Raw genomic sequence first — 19891 nt, 5'->3', positions numbered from 1 at the left:
ACCGATTTCGCCCTTTCAGTCCGTTCTTACATTGATTTCTTGTCCGTTCTTACAATACCATAAGAACGGACAGGAAATCAATCAATTAAAAAGTGTGTTTGACGGCAACTCATTATTCTGCTGCACTTCAAATTCTCAACTTTTGATATATTTTCTACATGCGCATAATAAACTGCAACTTAGTTGTTATTTTGTCGGTAAAAACTGTCCCAGAATTGTCATAAAAACTTCTCTGATTTGATGTCACCTTTCTGGGATATTTTTGGCCAAACTTTTGTCATTTTCAGCACTAAGTAGAGCTACGTTTTGGAGCAGGCAATTTTGAAGTATATAAATAAGCGCAGCCTGAAAAGTAACAAAGTATGTATTACTGCAAGCTGAGCACCAGTATAGAGTTATAAAATACAACACCTTGTAGGCCGTCTATGCCTGTCAACAGCTGCATAGCCCCCCGATCCCGTGCTGTAATGACCACTACTCGTGGTTCCTTGAGGCGAAAAGCGCGAAAAGAGCGCCCCACAGCCGGATGATAGAATCTTGCCTGCAGCACCGCCAGCGGCACTAGCAGACGAATCACGTGCACTTGTATTGAGCATTTCAATAACTATAATATTTTGCACCAAGTTAGTGAAAGCAAGGTCTACATTATGAGACGATTTAGCCGAGGTTTCCATGTAAGGCAAAGCGCATTGTTGCGCCAGGGATTTGGCCGCATTTAATTGGCTGCTGGATGTGACGAGATCCAATTTGTTGCCGACCAATAGCATCGCAACACCGTCTGTAGTTGTGTCTTTAACACGAAGTATATGGTCGCGTAGCTTGACAACGTGGCTGAGGGAAGTGAGATCTAGCATGCTGAAGACAAGAAGGAAACCATCGCCATTTCGGATGTACAGATCGGTCATGTTGTTGAACTGCTCCATACCTGAAATGTTATCCTGTGACAAAGGTAAATTAGGATCTTTTCCGTTTCTGCCCCCCCCTCCCCCAGCTTAGAGTGCCCCCCCCCAGACGCACGTGCCATATTTTTACGTAATGATTTACTATGTAATGGCACGTGCTCTGTAACTGGGGGGCGCATAACGTACTATTGTAACTAATTGGTTAGTTTGCACGTCGAAAAGAACATTTACACTCTATCTCTATCAATATTCCAAATCAGGCGTAGAGGCCCTATTCTGTTTCTGTCGACACAAGAAAGTACTTTCAAAACCGAACCTCTTAACCTTAAAATAACAACAGCTATTTCACGGGAAATAAGCATAGAGATTTGTATGAGTAGAATAACTACTAAAATATCAAACATAGCCAGCAGTGCCGGAAAATAGCCGAGATAGACGCTTGTGACCTTCCATGAATTGAAACAACCAAAGAAATAAGATAGACAGATTGACCACCAGTCTTTTAATAGACCACTAGACTTTTTGGTCAAATTCGGGCTGTCATTTTTATGAGACACATACGCTCTATAAGTAAAAAAAACCCTAATGTAGCTTTTCAAAAATAATATTCGAAATCAAAGTCAAGACTCTAATACTCAAGAATCAGGGAATACACGTTTGGCACTACTTAGCTGCAGACTATTGACCTTTAACTAGTAAATGTTCATAAAATTTAAAGTTCATTAAGCGAGTTCAGAAGTCAATTTTTTGAGTGAGGTAAGTAACGCAATTGACCTAAAAGCAGAACAAATGACGTCACGCTCAAAAATTTGAATTGCAAAGCAGTAGAAATCACTGAAATTGAAAAGCTCAAATCGAAGAAGTCAGGTCGCAAGAATCATCGACGGACACGACGAAATAAAAAAACTTAAAAACTTAAAGTTTTAAAGCGCAAAAGTCATTTTATTGAGTGAGGTAAGTCGCTTATGATCAAAATCTAATCGCGCAAAAAACTTTTGCTACAGAGAGTGAGACATAAAATGTCTCACGCGCGCAAAAGCCGTTAGTGAGAGGAAGAAGTCATTCAGAAAATTTGACTTTTTTAGCTTTGCTGTGTGAACAAATGTAAAACCAGAAAGAGCGTCAGACGAAAAAACAAAAAACATAGCAGGACAAGTCCTGACGTACAATTCAAATATTTTTCATTGACTAAACAGAAAACTAGACCAAGAACGGACTATGAATGGATTGGGAAAATCATTTAGAAAAAAATCCGATCCAAAAAATCGAAAAATTGTAAAAATCACATGCGGCAAACTGTGAAATTGCCGCATGTGAACAAAAAACCACTAGCGAGAAAGCGAATTTTTGTTCAAACACCGTTTTCTCACTCTACTTTAAAATTAGAGAAAAATTCCACGCCGCAAAACCACTTGCTTGCTTTTTCGCTTCGCTTCCTGTTTCGGCGCGACCAAAATCACTACTCCAATTAGACTTCAAAAACTATGAAAATGTGTGAACATGTCTGAAAAAAGACAGCGCCCAATACACCTCAATAATAGCCGATATCGTTTCGCGGCTATTAAGCAGACGAGTCAACATTTTTAGTTGCAAATTTTTATTCCATTTTATGAAATATAAGATAGTCTACACAAACAGGCGTGAATCCTATCAAAGCTGTTACGCGCAAAACAAAATTGAAGCAGATTTTCTTTCAGAGCTTTAATTCCGTGAGATGTGTAGACGCTGGATCATAACCGTTTCAATGAAACTTTGACAAACTTTGACTAACCATTACATGTCTGCGAAACGTACTAAGGCGGACTTAAAAGCTTATTTTGACCTAAACCACTATTTTTTTTTTACAGTTACACACGGTTTTAAGATTTAAATTTACAAACAAACTTATTGTTAACCCTGAATATAAGTTTGAACAACCCTTATTTTAAAAAAATGTTTTCTTAGCTTTGCGCCAATTTAGCATAATAGACACGACTAGCAGATCGCCAGAATAGCTGTGAAATTGATTTTGAGTGCCGTAGAGTACAGATAGAAACAGATAAAGCAAGGAGTTGAAATAGTTATCCGCGCTCCTGTTTCGGCGTGATCGAACAGATCTGTGAACAGATCTTTATAAAAACAATGAAGTTCGGTAATGTGCGTTAGCTTATAATGTTCCGACACGGGTCATCCACAATTCTGATTTAATTGTCTAATGTGACAAGACCAAAATTTAATTACTAAAATTGAACTCAATACGGGCAAAAGTTCTTAATCACAAAAATTATAATGAAAGCTCTTAGAATTAAAGCCAGAAAACAATCATTCTGAGCAGGAAGTCGCTACACGGAAAAAAAATCAGTTAACCACAAAAACGCAACCGGCCATTGATGCATCTAAGCTAAGAGTTGAGAGAAAGAAAAAAACGATAAAAAACCGCAAAAGTTCAAAACAAGGAAATTGTTTGAAACAAAGGGCTAATTTTTACCTCCAATTGAAGCTTGAGAATTGCACTATCCAGAATATATCATACAATTTCAAAAAGAACAACAAATATAGGCGAATGTCAAAACTTCAATTAAAATTTGAGAGAAAACGGGATCGAAGCCGTTCAAGTCATACCTATTCACTAAAAGCCCTAGATATGTTTAAATACGCTTTTTTTAACGCCGTTGTTTTTGATTTGCGCTATTTCCTTAACGTGAAAATGTGAGAACACAAAAAAGACAAAAGCGCAAAAATAAGATAAAATGGACAAAACTACAAAAACAAAAAAAGAAAACTCGATGTCTCAAAGAGAAGCCATTTCGGAAAACCCAAAACGTAGTGACGACTAAATTGTAATTAAATAGAAAATGATGCAACCTCGCTGCTGAAATTAAGCTAAAACTTGACAGAAATAAGATAGAAACAAGGCGAAATCTCAAAAATACACCATTTTTCAATTTGCAAACAAATATTTTTGAAAGTTATAAGAACAACAAACTTTCACCTTAGAAAAAAATAGAATAGTTCTTAGCTCCACATGACGCTTATAGGACATGTCACTAGCGAGACTTAGTCATAAGACAACAAAATAACAAACAAACCAATTTTAAAAAAGCAATTATACACAAACGAAGTTTTGAAGCCATAAAAAGTTCAAGCTTCTAACTGAAGATATGACATATAATCGTTTGACGTAATTTGAACGTCAAAAAGATTTGTCGGTAACTGAGCAATAAAATGAAATCACGTGCTACAGGATTCCAGTAATTAACTTAAAGAAGCGAAAAAAATTAATAATGAAAAAAGCTACCTATAAAATTCGAACCCACAAAAGTACCAGAAATAGGCTTTTTATTGCAGTCGTCATTCAAAAATATGTAATTGTTCCAATTATTAGCGAAATACAATTTTACGGAAAATTCAATATATGAGAAATAATTGATGAAATTTTGATAACTATCTAGTTAAATGGGCAAAAAAACGGGCAATTAATTAATTCCAGAACTCCCACAGTGAGCAACAGTAAAACTAACTTGTTTGTGAGTTTGAGATTGTGTCAGCAATTTTTAGGACTACATTTTCGGCTAAAAAACCGCAATTTGCTATAGAAGTGCATTATTGACGGAAAAGGACTGACTTTTGAAAAATTTAGTCAAAATGTTATCAAAAGTTTTGGATACAACGCTTCTGCGACTTTATTCTGCTTTTTAAAGTGAAATCATAAAAACTTTTAGAACCCATTTTAAAAACAATGAAGTTCGGTAATGTGCGTTAGCTTATAATGTTCCGACACGGGTCATCCACAATTCTGATTTAATTGTCTAATGTGACAAGACCAAAATTTAATTACTAAAATTGAACTCAATACGGGCAAAAGTTCTTAATCACAAAAATTATAATGAAAGCTCTTAGAATTAAAGCCAGAAAACAATCATTCTGAGCAGGAAGTCGCTACACGGAAAAAAATCAGTTAACCACAAAAACGCAACCGGCCATTGATGCATCTAAGCTAATAGTTGAGAGAAAGAAAAAAACGATAAAAAACCGCAAAACTTCAAAACAAGGAAATTGTTTGAAACAAAGGGCTAATTTTTACCTGCAATTGAAGCTTGAGAATTGCACTATCCAGAATATATCATACAATTTCAAAAAGAACAACAAATATAGGCGAATGTCAAAACTTCAATTAAAATTTGAGAGAAAACGGGATCGAAGCCGTTCAAGTCATACCTATTCACTAAAAGCCCTAGATATGTTTAAATACGCTTTTTTTAACGCCGTTGTTTTTGATTTGCGCTATTTCCTTAACGTGAAAATGTGAGAACACAAAAAAGACAAAAGCGCAAAAATAAGATAAAATGGACAAAACTACAAAAACAAAAAAAGAAAACTCGATGTCTCAAAGAGAAGCCATTTCGGAAAACCCAAAACGTAGTGACGACTAAATTGTAATTAAATAGAAAATGATGCAACCTCGCTGCTGAAATTAAGCTAAAACTTGACAGAAATAAGATAGAAACAAGGCGAAATCTCAAAAATACACCATTTTTCAATTTGCAAACAAATATTTTTGAAAGTTATAAGAACAACAAACTTTCACCTTAGAAAAAAATAGAATAGTTCTTAGCTCCACATGACGCTTATAGGACATGTCACTAGCGAGACTTAGTCATAAGACAACAAAATAACAAACAAACCAATTTTAAAAAAGCAATTATACACAAACGAAGTTTTGAAGCCATAAAAAGTTCAAGCTTCTAACTGAAGATATGACATATAATCGTTTGACGTAATTTGAACGTCAAAAAGATTTGTCGGTAACTGAGCAATAAAATGAAATCACGTGCTACAGGATTCCAGTAATTAACTTAAAGAAGCGAAAAAAATTAATAATGAAAAAAGCTACCTATAAAATTCGAACCCACAAAAGTACCAGAAATAGGCTTTTTATTGCAGTCGTCATTCAAAAATATGTAATTGTTCCAATTATTAGCGAAATACAATTTTACGGAAAATTCAATATATGAGAAATAATTGATGAAATTTTGATAACTATCTAGTTAAATGGGCAAAAAAACGGGCAATTAATTAATTCCAGAACTCCCACAGTGAGCAACAGTAAAACTAACTTGTTTGTGAGTTTGAGATTGTGTCAGCAATTTTTAGGACTACATTTTCGGCTAAAAAACCGCAATTTGCTATAGAAGTGCATTATTGACGGAAAAGGACTGACTTTTGAAAAATTTAGTCAAAATGTTATCAAAAGTTTTGGATACAACGCTTCTGCGACTTTATTCTGCTTTTTAAAGTGAAATCATAAAAACTTTTAGAACCCATTTTAAAAACAATGAAGTTCGGTAATGTGCGTTAGCTTATAATGTTCCGACACGGGTCATCCACAATTCTGATTTAATTGTCTAATGTGACAAGACCAAAATTTAATTACTAAAATTGAACTCAATACGGGCAAAAGTTCTTAATCACAAAAATTATAATGAAAGCTCTTAGAATTAAAGCCAGAAAACAATCATTCTGAGCAGGAAGTCGCTACACGGAAAAAAATCAGTTAACCACAAAAACGCAACCGGCCATTGATGCATCTAAGCTAATAGTTGAGAGAAAGAAAAAAACGATAAAAAACCGCAAAACTTCAAAACAAGGAAATTGTTTGAAACAAAGGGCTAATTTTTACCTGCAATTGAAGCTTGAGAATTGCACTATCCAGAATATATCATACAATTTCAAAAAGAACAACAAATATAGGCGAATGTCAAAACTTCAATTAAAATTTGAGAGAAAACGGGATCGAAGCCGTTCAAGTCATACCTATTCACTAAAAGCCCTAGATATGTTTAAATACGCTTTTTTTAACGCCGTTGTTTTTGATTTGCGCTATTTCCTTAACGTGAAAATGTGGGAACACAAAAAAGACAAACGCGCAAAAAAAAGATAAAATGGACAAAACTACAAAAACAAAAAAAGAAAACTCAATGTCTCAAAGAGAAGCCATTTCGGAAAACCCAAAACGTAGTGACGACTAAATTGTAATTAAATAGAAAATGATGCAACCTCGCTGCTGAAATTAAGCTAAAACTTGACAGAAATAAGATAGAAACAAGGCGAAATCTCAAAAATACACCATTTTTCAATTTGCAAACAAATATTTTTGAAAGTTATAAGAACAACAAACTTTCACCTTAGAAAAAAATAGAATAGTTCTTAGCTCCACATGACGCTTATAGGACATGTCACTAGCGAGACTTAGTCATAAGACAACAAAATAACAAACAAACCAATTTTAAAAAAGCAATTATACACAAACGAAGTTTTGAAGCCATAAAAAGTTCAAGCTTCTAACTGAAGATATGACATATAATCGTTTGACGTAATTTGAACGTCAAAAAGATTTGTCGGTAACTGAGCAATAAAATGAAATCACGTGCTACAGGATTCCAGTAATTAACTTAAAGAAGCGAAAAAAATTAATAATGAAAAAAGCTACCTATAAAATTCGAACCCACAAAAGTACCAGAAATAGGCTTTTTATTGCAGTCGTCTTTCAAAAATATGTAATTGTTCCAATTATTAGCGAAATACAATTTTACGGAAAATTCAATATATGAGAAATAATTGATGAAATTTTGATAACTATCTAGTTAAATGGGCAAAAAACGGGCAAATAATTAATTCCAGAACTCCCACAGTGAGCAACAGTAAAACTAACTTGTTTGTGAGTTTGAGATTGTGTCAGCAATTTTTAGGACTACATTTTTGGCTAAAAAACCATAATTTGCTATAGAAGTGCATTATTGACGGAAAAGGACTGACTTTTGAAAAATTAAGTCAAAATGTTATCAAAAGTTTTGGATACAACGCTTCTGCGACTTTATTCTGCTTTTTAAAGTGAAATCATAAAAACTTTTAGAACCCATTTTAAATTCTGATTTAATTGTCTAATGTGACAGGACCAAAATTTAATTACTAAAATTGAACAATACGGGCAAAAGTTCTTAATCACAAAAATTATAATGAAAGCTCTTAGAATTAAAGCCAGAAAACAATCATTCTGAGCAGGAAGTCGCTACACGGAAAAAAAATCAGTTAACCACAAAAACGCAACCGGCCATTGATGCATCTAAGCTAATAGTTGAGAGAAAGAAAAAAACGAAAAAAAACTGCAAAAGTTCAAAACAAAAGTTCAAAACAAGGAAATTGTTTGAAACAAAGGGCTAATTTTTACCTCCAATTGAAGCTTGAGAATTGCACTATCCAGAATATATCATACAATTTCAAAAAGAACAACAAATATAGGCGAATGTCAAAAATTCAATTAAAATTTGAGAGAAAACGGGATTTAAGCCGTTCAAGTCATACCTATTCACTAAAAACCCTAGACATGTTTAAATACGCTTTTTTAACGCCGTTGTTTTTGATTTGCGCTATTTCCTTAACGTGAAAATGTGAGAACACAAAAAAGACAAACGCGCAAAAAAGATAAAATGGACAAAACTACAAAAACAAAAAAAGAAAACTCAATGTCTCAAAGAGAAGCCATTTCGGAAAACCCAAAACGTAGTGACGCCTAAATTGTAATTAAATAGAAAATGATGCGACCTCGCTGCTGAAATTAAGCTTAAACTTGACAGAAATAAGATAGAAACAAGGCGAAATCTCAAAAATACACCATTTTTCAATTTGCAAACAAATATTTTTGAAAGTTATAAGAACAACAAACTTTCACCTTAGAAAAAAATAGAATAGTTCTTAGCTCCACATGACGCTTATAGGACATGTCACTAGCGAGACTTAGTCATAAGACAACAAAATAACAAACAAACCAATTTTAAAAAAGCAATTATACACAAACGAAGTTTTGAAGCCATAAAAAGTTCAAGCTTCTAACTGAAGATATGACATATAATCGTTTGACGTAATTTGAACGTCAAAAAGATTTGTCGGTAACTGAGCAATAAAATGAAATCACGTGCTACAGGATTCCAGTAATTAACTTAAAGAAGCGAAAAAAATTAATAATGAAAAAAGCTACCTATAAAATTCGAACCCACAAAAGTACCAGAAATAGGCTTTTTATTGCAGTCGTCTTTCAAAAATATGTAATTGTTCCAATTATTAGCGAAATACAATTTTACGGAAAATTCAATATATGAGAAATAATTGATGAAATTTTGATAACTATCTAGTTAAATGGGCAAAAAACGGGCAAATAATTAATTCCAGAACTCCCACAGTGAGCAACAGTAAAACTAACTTGTTTGTGAGTTTGAGATTGTGTCAGCAATTTTTAGGACTACATTTTTGGCTAAAAAACCATAATTTGCTATAGAAGTGCATTATTGACGGAAAAGGACTGACTTTTGAAAAATTAAGTCAAAATGTTATCAAAAGTTTTGGATACAACGCTTCTGCGACTTTATTCTGCTTTTTAAAGTGAAATCATAAAAACTTTTAGAACCCATTTTAAATTCTGATTTAATTGTCTAATGTGACAGGACCAAAATTTAATTACTAAAATTGAACAATACGGGCAAAAGTTCTTAATCACAAAAATTATAATGAAAGCTCTTAGAATTAAAGCCAGAAAACAATCATTCTGAGCAGGAAGTCGCTACACGGAAAAAAAATCAGTTAACCACAAAAACGCAACCGGCCATTGATGCATCTAAGCTAATAGTTGAGAGAAAGAAAAAAACGAAAAAAAACTGCAAAAGTTCAAAACAAAAGTTCAAAACAAGGAAATTGTTTGAAACAAAGGGCTAATTTTTACCTCCAATTGAAGCTTGAGAATTGCACTATCCAGAATATATCATACAATTTCAAAAAGAACAACAAATATAGGCGAATGTCAAAAATTCAATTAAAATTTGAGAGAAAACGGGATTTAAGCCGTTCAAGTCATACCTATTCACTAAAAACCCGACATGTTTAAATACGCTTTTTTAACGCCGTTGTTTTTGATTTGCGCTATTTCCTTAACGTGAAAATGTGAGAACACAAAAAAGACAAACGCGCAAAAAAGATAAAATGGACAAAACTACAAAAACAAAAAAAGAAAACTCAATGTCTCAAAGAGAAGCCATTTCGGAAAACCCAAAACGTAGTGACGCCTAAATTGTAATTAAATAGAAAATGATGCGACCTCGCTGCTGAAATTAAGCTTAAACTTGACAGAAATAAGATAGAAACAAGGCGAAATCTCAAAAATACACCATTTTTCAATTTGCAAACAAATATTTTTGAAAGTTATAAGAACAACAAACTTTCACCTTAGAAAAAAATAGAATAGTTCTTAGCTCCATATGACGCTTATAGGACATGTCACTAGCGAGACTAAGTCATAAGACAACAAAATAACAAATAAACCAACTTTAAAAAAGCAATTATACACAAACGAAGTTTTGAAGCCATAAAAAGTTCAAGCTTCTAACTGAAGATATGACATATAATCGTTTGACCTAATTTGAACGTCAAAAAGATTTGTCAGTAACTGAGCAATAAAATGAAATCACGTGCTGCAGGATTCCAGTAATTAACTTAAAGAAGCGAAAAAAATTAATAAAAAAGCTACCTAAGAAAAAAGCTACCTATAAAATTCGAACCCACAAAAGTACCAGAAACAGGCTTTTTATTGCAGTCGTCATTCAAAAATATGTAATTGTTCCAATTATTAGCGAAATACAATTTTACGGAAAATTCAATATATGGAAATAATTGATGAAATTTTGATAACTATCTAGTTAAATGGGCAAAAAAACGGGCAATTAATTAATTCCAGAACTCCCACAGTGAGCAACAGTAAAACTAACTTGTTTGTGAGTTTGAGATTGTGTCAGCAATTTTTAGGACTACATTTTCGGCTAAAAAACCGCAATTTGCTATAGAAGTGCATTATTGACGGAAAAGGACTGACTTTTGAAAAATTTAGTCAAAATGTTATCAAAAGTTTTGGATACAACGCTTCTGCGACTTAATTCTGCTTTTTAAAGTGAAATCATAAATACTTTTAGAACCCATTTTAAATTCTGATTTAATTGTCTAATGTGACAGGACCAAAATTTAATTACTAAAATTGAACAATACGGGCAAAAGTTCTTAATCACAAAAATTATAATGAAAGCTCTTAGAATTAAAGCCAGAAAACAATCATTCTGAGCAGGAAGTCGCTACACGGAAAAAAAATCAGTTAACCACAAAAACGCAACCGGCCATTGATGCATCTAAGCTAATAGTTGAGAGAAAGAAAAAAACGAAAAAAAACTGCAAAAGTTCAAAACAAAAGTTCAAAACAAGGAAATTGTTTGAAACAAAGGGCTAATTTTTACCTCCAATTGAAGCTTGAGAATTGCACTATCCAGAATATATCATACAATTTCAAAAAGAACAACAAATATAGGCGAATGTCAAAAATTCAATTAAAATTTGAGAGAAAACGGGATTTAAGCCGTTCAAGTCATACCTATTCACTAAAAACCCGACATGTTTAAATACGCTTTTTTAACGCCGTTGTTTTTGATTTGCGCTATTTCCTTAACGTGAAAATGTGAGAACACAAAAAAGACAAACGCGCAAAAAAGATAAAATGGACAAAACTACAAAAACAAAAAAAGAAAACTCAATGTCTCAAAGAGAAGCCATTTCGGAAAACCCAAAACGTAGTGACGCCTAAATTGTAATTAAATAGAAAATGATGCGACCTCGCTGCTGAAATTAAGCTTAAACTTGACAGAAATAAGATAGAAACAAGGCGAAATCTCAAAAATACACCATTTTTCAATTTGCAAACAAATATTTTTGAAAGTTATAAGAACAACAAACTTTCACCTTAGAAAAAAATAGAATAGTTCTTAGCTCCATATGACGCTTATAGGACATGTCACTAGCGAGACTAAGTCATAAGACAACAAAATAACAAATAAACCAACTTTAAAAAAGCAATTATACACAAACGAAGTTTTGAAGCCATAAAAAGTTCAAGCTTCTAACTGAAGATATGACATATAATCGTTTGACCTAATTTGAACGTCAAAAAGATTTGTCAGTAACTGAGCAATAAAATGAAATCACGTGCTGCAGGATTCCAGTAATTAACTTAAAGAAGCGAAAAAAATTAATAAAAAAGCTACCTAAGAAAAAAGCTACCTATAAAATTCGAACCCACAAAAGTACCAGAAACAGGCTTTTTATTGCAGTCGTCATTCAAAAATATGTAATTGTTCCAATTATTAGCGAAATACAATTTTACGGAAAATTCAATATATGGAAATAATTGATGAAATTTTGATAACTATCTAGTTAAATGGGCAAAAAAACGGGCAATTAATTAATTCCAGAACTCCCACAGTGAGCAACAGTAAAACTAACTTGTTTGTGAGTTTGAGATTGTGTCAGCAATTTTTAGGACTACATTTTCGGCTAAAAAACCGCAATTTGCTATAGAAGTGCATTATTGACGGAAAAGGACTGACTTTTGAAAAATTTAGTCAAAATGTTATCAAAAGTTTTGGATACAACGCTTCTGCGACTTAATTCTGCTTTTTAAAGTGAAATCATAAATACTTTTAGAACCCATTTTAAATTCTGATTTAATTGTCTAATGTGACAAGACCAAAATTTAATTACTAAAATTGAACTCAATACGGGCAAAAGTTCTTAATCACAAAAAATATAATGAAAGCTCTTAGAATTAAAGCCAGAAAACAATCATTCTGAGCAGGAAGTCGCTACACGGAAAAAAATCAGTTAACCACAAAAACGCAACCGGCCATTGATGCATCTAGGCTAATAGTTGAGAGAAAGAAAAAAACGATAAAAAACCGCAAAAGTTCAAAACAAGGAAATTGTTTGAAACAAAGGGCTAATTTTTACCTCCAATTGAAGCTTGAGAATTGCACTATCCAGAATATATCATACAATTTCAAAAAGAATAACAAATATAGGCGAATGTCAAAAATTCAATTAAAATTTGAGAGAAAACGGGATCGAAGCCGTTCAAGTCATACCTATTCACTAAAAACCCTAGACATGTTTAAATACGCTTTTTTAACGCCGTTGTTTTTGATTTGCGCTATTTCCTTAACGTGAAAATGTGAGAACACAAAAAAGACAAACGCGCAAAAAAAAGATAAAATGGACAAAACTACAAAAACAAAAAAAGAAAACTCAATGTCTCAAAGAGAAGCCATTTCGGGAAAACCAAAACGTAGTGACGCCTAAATTGTAATTAAATAGAAAATGATGCGACCTCGCTGCTGAAATTAAGCTAAAACTTGACAGAAATAAGATAGAAACAAGGCGAAATCTCAAAAATACACCATTTTTCAATTTGCAAACAAATATTTTTGAAAGTTATAAGAACAACAAACTTTCACCTTAGAAAAAAATAGAATAGTTCTTAGCTCCATATGACGCCTATAGGACATGTCACTAGCGAGACTAAGTCATAAGACAACAAAATAACAAATAAACCAACTTTAAAAAAGCAATTATACACAAACGAAGTTTTGAAGCCATAAAAAGTTCAAGCTTCTAACTGAAGATATGACATATAATCGTTTGACCTAATTTGAACGTCAAAAAGATTTGTCAGTAACTGAGCAATAAAATGAAATCACGTGCTACAGGATTCCAGTAATTAACTTAAAGAAGCGAAAAAAATTAATAAAAAAGCTACCTAAGAAAAAAGCTACCTATAAAATTCGAACCCACAAAAGTACCAGAAACAGGCTTTTTATTGCAGTCGTCATTCAAAAATATGTAATTGTTCCAATTATTAGCGAAATACAATTTTACGGAAAATTCAATATGAGAAATAATTGATGAAAATTTGATAACTATCTAGTTAAATGGGCAAAAAAACGGGCAATTAATTAATTCCAGAACTCCCACAGTGAGCAACAGTAAAACTAACTTGTTTGTGAGTTTGAGATTGTGTCAGCAATTTTTAGGACTACATTTTCGGCTAAAAAACCGCAATTTGCTATAGAAGTGCATTATTGACGGAAAAGGACTGACTTTTGAAAAATTTAGTCAAAATGTTATCAAAAGTTTTGGATACAACGCTTCTGCGACTTAATTCTGCTTTTTAAAGTGAAATCATAAATACTTTTAGAACCCATTTTAAATTCTGATTTAATTGTCTAATGAGACAAGACCAAAATTTAATTACTAAAATTGAACTCAATACGGGCAAAAGTTCTTAATCACAAAAAATATAATGAAAGCTCTTAGAATTAAAGCCAGAAAACAATCATTCTGAGCAGGAAGTCGCTACACGGAAAAAAATCAGTTAACCACAAAAACGCAACCGGCCATTGATGCATCTAAGCTAATAGTTGAGAGAAAGAAAAAAACGATAAAAAACCGCAAAAGTTCAAAACAAGGAAATTGTTTGAAACAAAGGGCTAATTTTTACCTCCAATTGAAGCTTGAGAATTGCACTATCCAGAATATATCATACAATTTCAAAAAGAACAACAAATATAGGCGAATGTCAAAAATTCAATTAAAATTTGAGAGAAAACGGGATCGAAGCCGTTCAAGTCATACCTATTCACTAAAAACCCTAGACATGTTTAAATACGCTTTTTAAACGCCGTTGTTTTTGATTTGCGCTATTTCCTTAACGTGAAAATGTGAGAAAAAAAGACAAACGCGCAAAAAAAAGATAAAATGGACAAAACTACAAAAACAAAAAAAGAAAACTCAATGTCTCAAAGAGAAGCCATTTCGGAAAACCCAAAACGTAGTGACGCCTAAATTGTAATTAAATAGAAAATGATGCGACCTCGCTGCTGAAATTAAGCTTAAACTTGACAGAAATAAGATAGAAACAAGGCGAAATCTCAAAAATACACCATTTTTCAATTTGCAAACAAATATTTTTGAAAGTTATAAGAACAACAAACTTTCACCTTAGAAAAAAATAGAATAGTTCTTAGCTCCATATGACGCTTATAGGACATGTCACTAGCGAGACTAAGTCATAAGACAACAAAATAACAAATAAACCAACTTTAAAAAAGCAATTATACACAAACGAAGTTTTGAAGCCATAAAAAGTTCAAGCTTCTAACTGAAGATATGACATATAATCGTTTGACCTAATTTGAACGTCAAAAAGATTTGTCGGTAACTGAGCAATAAAATGAAATCACGTGCTACAGGATTCCAGTAATTAACTTAAAGAAGCGAAAAAAATTAATAATGAAAAAAGCTACCTATAAAATTCGAACCCACAAAAGTACCAGAAATAGGCTTTTTATTGCAGTCGTCATTCAAAAATATGTAATTGTTCCAATTATTAGCGAAATACAATTTTACGGAAAATTCAATATATGAGAAATAATTGATGAAATTTTGATAACTATCTAGTTAAATGGGCAAAAAAACGGGCAATTAATTAATTCCAGAACTCCCACAGTGAGCAACAGTAAAACTAACTTGTTTGTGAGTTTGAGATTGTGTCAGCAATTTTTAGGACTACATTTTCGGCTAAAAAACCGCAATTTGCTATAGAAGTGCATTATTGACGGAAAAGGACTGACTTTTGAAAAATTTAGTCAAAATGTTATCAAAAGTTTTGGATACAACGCTTCTGCGACTTAATTCTGCTTTTTAAAGTGAAATCATAAATACTTTCAGAACCCATTTTAAATTTTATGGGAAAATTGACAAAAAAGCGATCAAAAATGCGGAAAATATGAACAAAAACAACCGAAATCTCAAACATTCACAAAATTTTAAACTACGATAACTCCGTGGAAAACAAATACAAAAAAATCTTTTTAATTCCATACTCTACGCTGGACGGGCTTTCTAATGATACCACTCACAATTCTACGATGAATAAATCGATCGGCCAAAATTGACTGAACAAAAAAACCCATTTCAGTATATAGTTCCTCCCCACTACTAAGGTGGGTCGGAACCAAAATGAACGCAAGATTTTGGAATTGACTCAAAGCAAATCTTGACGTATTGCAAAGCTAAATACTTGCTAAAAGAAGCTCTTCACTTCCTTTAACTATTCAATAAAAGGAAATTAAATTCAATGACTAACAAAAAACAATTTTCGAAATCTGTCACTTTAGAAAATTATCCACAAGTGGCGACAATGAAACGATTAGTCTGCACAGACAGTCAAACGGAATTCCTGTTTAGGCAACGGCCAATCAACTGATCATTGAAAAAAACACAGCGACGAAACCAGAAAAAAAACAAATTGTGCTGACATTTGTCGTACATCCCATAGAGATGTGGCGTCCCATCTGTTAATCTGAGAAATTATGGTTTTATCAGCAACTATTTAAATGCCAGATGAAAATCTAATCAACTAAAGAAACCAGTTAGAAACCAGTTAGCTAAAAAGATCAAATCCAGTATAAAAAAACCGTCGTCAGAATTTGTGTAAAGTTAGGCCCATTAAAGATTCAGCTATGTGCTCACAGTAACGCAAGTCTTAGAATAGCAAAAGAAAAAAAATTCACATTTAAAACTATTGTGAAAATATCAGGAAGCAAAAAAGGCAGAACATTTAGGAAATAAACAAAAACAATTTTTTATGAAGATAAACACCTTAAACATAAGGACAGTCAAATCAAAAGTCCACTAAAAACATCGCGAAAGACGAATTGTAGCCTAAAAACTCCCCGTAGACTGTTTGTTAAAGATTTGAATAACTAAGAATCCGCAAAACCCGTGAAAAACGGCAAACAAAAACGGTCAAAATTGCATTTGAAGGCATAAACACAGTTTGAGATGGTGAAATGGGATCCAAATCGCACTATTACTTTTAGAAATAATATAAACTTAAATTCGACAGGAGAAAATAGAGTTAACACTAAAAATCTACTAGGAAAAAGCCGCACCTGAACAAAAATTTTACCTCGCTTGCTCAGATTTATTCATACCTACTATTCACGCTCTCTTTTACGAATCGGTAGGAACAAAACTGCCACTCTGTTTTGAACTTTGCTCAGCATCAAATGAAAATTGGAGTCAGTATTAACAAATGCAGTATGGACTTTTACACAGTTTCAAAACACCTCGACCAACTGAAAGAAAATAGATCATCGTAACTCTGATTCCAATCGTTTAGAAACAATGCAGAAACAAAATTAATTGCAGAAGACACGTTCAGAAACGAAATGAATTGCAGAAAACACAGGAAACCACAATATAGCCACGCTCCTCGCACATCTATGCAGCTATAAACATAGACACCACAATCATTTATTTTCTAGTCGTCTGAGTGAAACACAAAATAATTCCAAAACACCGCTTTTGGAATAGAAAGCACAAGACACTACTTGATCCGGGTTTTCGTTGAAACTAGCCGAAGCATTTTCAGGCGCGGTCTACAATAATAAAAACGGGTAATTATTGTGGTTATTGAGGGTAATTATTGTGCTAACACAAAAAGCGGTAGTAACTGTTGGAAGATGCTCAAAATAGGTTTGAAAACCGTTGTAGAGATATGGTATCAAAAGTCAAATAGTTCGACACAAAAATTATGAGAAACTTGTCGAAACACTGCAGTTAATGCCACTTGATTGGAGAGGAAGCAATTTGCAGGTAATCAATAGGGCCCAAAAATGATTTTTGAAACCTTTTTCACTAAAAACACGCCAATTGATATCGAATGGATTGCTCTCGAACGAATGATGGGTGCTCGATTCCAATACAGCCAACTCTAGCCAGCGGGGATAAAATCGGGGTATTGCGCACACAACGGTGTTCCATGTGAAGTGATGTTCTTTATCACTTCTCATTTACCTAATCAGATATTTTTTTAAAAAGATCAAGTTTAACGCGCTTTTCATTTGAATTTTAGTAGTAAACCTCCGCAACTTGATTTTACAAGTTTCAAATTGTGAAAGAAATATTAATTTAGATCCCGCAAAAAACAGGAATTCAAGCCATGATATAAGTCATTCGAATAGTGATAACTATCAAACGAAATTTGAATAAAAAGACAAACATGACAACAATAATTGATTGAAAATTATTTCGGGAGCAATAAAACAAGCACTAGTATTGAGAAAAAGAGCTTTAATGAATTGTAAAAAAAATCTGAATAATAAGAGAAAAAATTAATCAAAAACTTGTAAAAGCAATTTGAAAATAAATGAAATAAGCTTTAATTGATCAGCAGATTCGATTCAAAATAAGCGGCAACATAAAAAAATTCAGTAAAGCTAAAAGCTTCAAGAACTTCTTAACACACAGATTTCAAATAACCCGAAAACTTCGAAAAAACTTCAGGACGGTTTTGACATTTCGCAACAATTGTCAACTGACTGGCTACAAGGCTACACTTGAGTGGCTACAAGATGATCATGTTGACTTAGTGTTTAGATTAAAGGTCGTTTTGTCAAAATTCTCCAAAACATGAGAGCAGAAATTATAATAATTCAAGCTCTTACTGCTATTTGTTTCAACGGCTATCATCCTTCACAAGATATTGTTCTACACTTTCTTCGAGTTTTGCACGGCACACTTTCCTAATTGCCTTAACGAACGATTACCATAATCTGAAAATAACGTCTGGGAAAAAATGTGGCAGTAAATTATTTTCCAAACAACAAATGCACAATAACGCACAATTAGTTTCCTGCAATTTAACTAAAATTTGCGCGAAATCAACAAATGTTCACAAACTTTTAGCACCGACTACCCAGAGAAAAATAGGTTTTCAAAAACCTTCATATTAAACTATCCAGCCAAATCCGTTTATAGCGCAAACAAAAATCGTTCCAAACTTAGGAAAAAGGCAAAAATTTTGCTTTATTTCATGGTGTCATTGAGGTTTAAAAGTCGCATTCATCCAAAACTGACCGATAACTTAGCTCCACGATCTACGTCCGACGAGCTTTTTATGATTCTACTCATAGCTTTCTACGCAAAATTTACCGATGCGCCAAATTGCCAGAACCAAGAAAACTTTGCTAATACGTTTCTCCCCCAGTGTTGATCGGAACAATATATTTTCAACCACGAACATCACTTAAACTTTTACGGAGCTAGAAAACTCCATGGCTTACCAGCAGTGTCCAAAATTTCCACCAGCACAGGCTCACTTGAGTTGACAAGTAATTCCTTCTGGTAGAGATCTTCGATAGTCGCATTTAGCTTTTCGTAGAAACACCCGTGAACAAATCTCATCGTCAGAGCGGACTTGCCAACACCTCCCACTCCCATCACGACAACCTTTCACAATTTTTTTACTCCACTTAAAGCAGAATTAATCAACTTTGAACGAGGGTTAAATAACAGTTTTTAGCTACCTTAGAAGGCAATTTCCAAAACGTTGCTTTTACATTCAGTAAAAGAAATCTGCAGATCAATCTGGTTTCTCTAGGCTAAATAATCTAAGATTTTACTTCAATTGTGTATTATATGGTGCATTTGCTATCAAGTCTTCCTTATGATTTCTGGATTGGTTGTAGGGATTTTCGACATTCAGGGAATCCCCCCGCCCTTGTTTGTCAACGATACTTTTCCGGCCGTTCTTGTTTTCGACATCGAATTTACTTTTTGCAGTAAAAAAAAATTCGTTTTCCATTTTTGTTTTTTAATGTGATTGTTTGCTTTGGTGTTGAAATAGAGCTTGTCATTACTCATTACAATGAGTTTATACATAATAAAAATGTAAATACAAGTTATATGCTACCAGGGTGTGGTGGTTAAATGCAATCCTGGAGGTGTGGAGGTAACGGGCGCAAATGAAAATTGACATTTTAGCGGAGTAAAAAAACTGCCTTGTACTGCCGCCTCTTCTCAGAAGTGTGACCAGATTTTGCTTTTCCAGAGATTCGAATTTCGGAGCTGCTTCGCCTTTCTGTGCCAGGGGGACCAGCACTCGATGCTCCTCGCTTGCCCATATTGTCACACAGGCACAGCTATTGCACATTTGCAGATTGCACTTAGCGTTGAGTGTTGTTAACAATCAGCTAACTAATATACCGGTTTGGCAATTCGAAATTTTACAAAACAGTGCCAAAATC

At 33.3% G+C, this 19891-nt stretch overlaps 1 protein-coding gene across 1 annotated transcript; it reads right to left on the bottom strand.

The window, feature by feature from the left end:
• Positions 1-268: 268 nt before the first annotated feature.
• LOC142344185 (ras-related protein Rap-2c-like) lies at positions 269-19891 on the bottom strand. The gene is made up of 3 exons (XM_075395717.1): positions 19646-19891; positions 18929-19094; positions 269-925 (listed from the first exon to the last, which is right to left on the bottom strand). Exons 1-3 carry the CDS (start codon positions 19766-19768, stop codon positions 396-398), a joined length of 819 nt encoding a protein of 272 aa, XP_075251832.1. The 5' UTR covers positions 19769-19891; the 3' UTR covers positions 269-395.

This window comes from Convolutriloba macropyga, chromosome 8 (genome assembly GCF_964194025.1).
Source record: "Convolutriloba macropyga chromosome 8, txConMacr16.3, whole genome shotgun sequence".
In the NCBI taxonomy this organism is placed as follows: Eukaryota; Metazoa; Xenacoelomorpha; order Acoela; family Convolutidae; genus Convolutriloba; species Convolutriloba macropyga.
The sequence above is the reverse complement of the archived record's forward strand: the minus strand, read 5'-3'. Positions and strand labels throughout refer to the sequence as shown.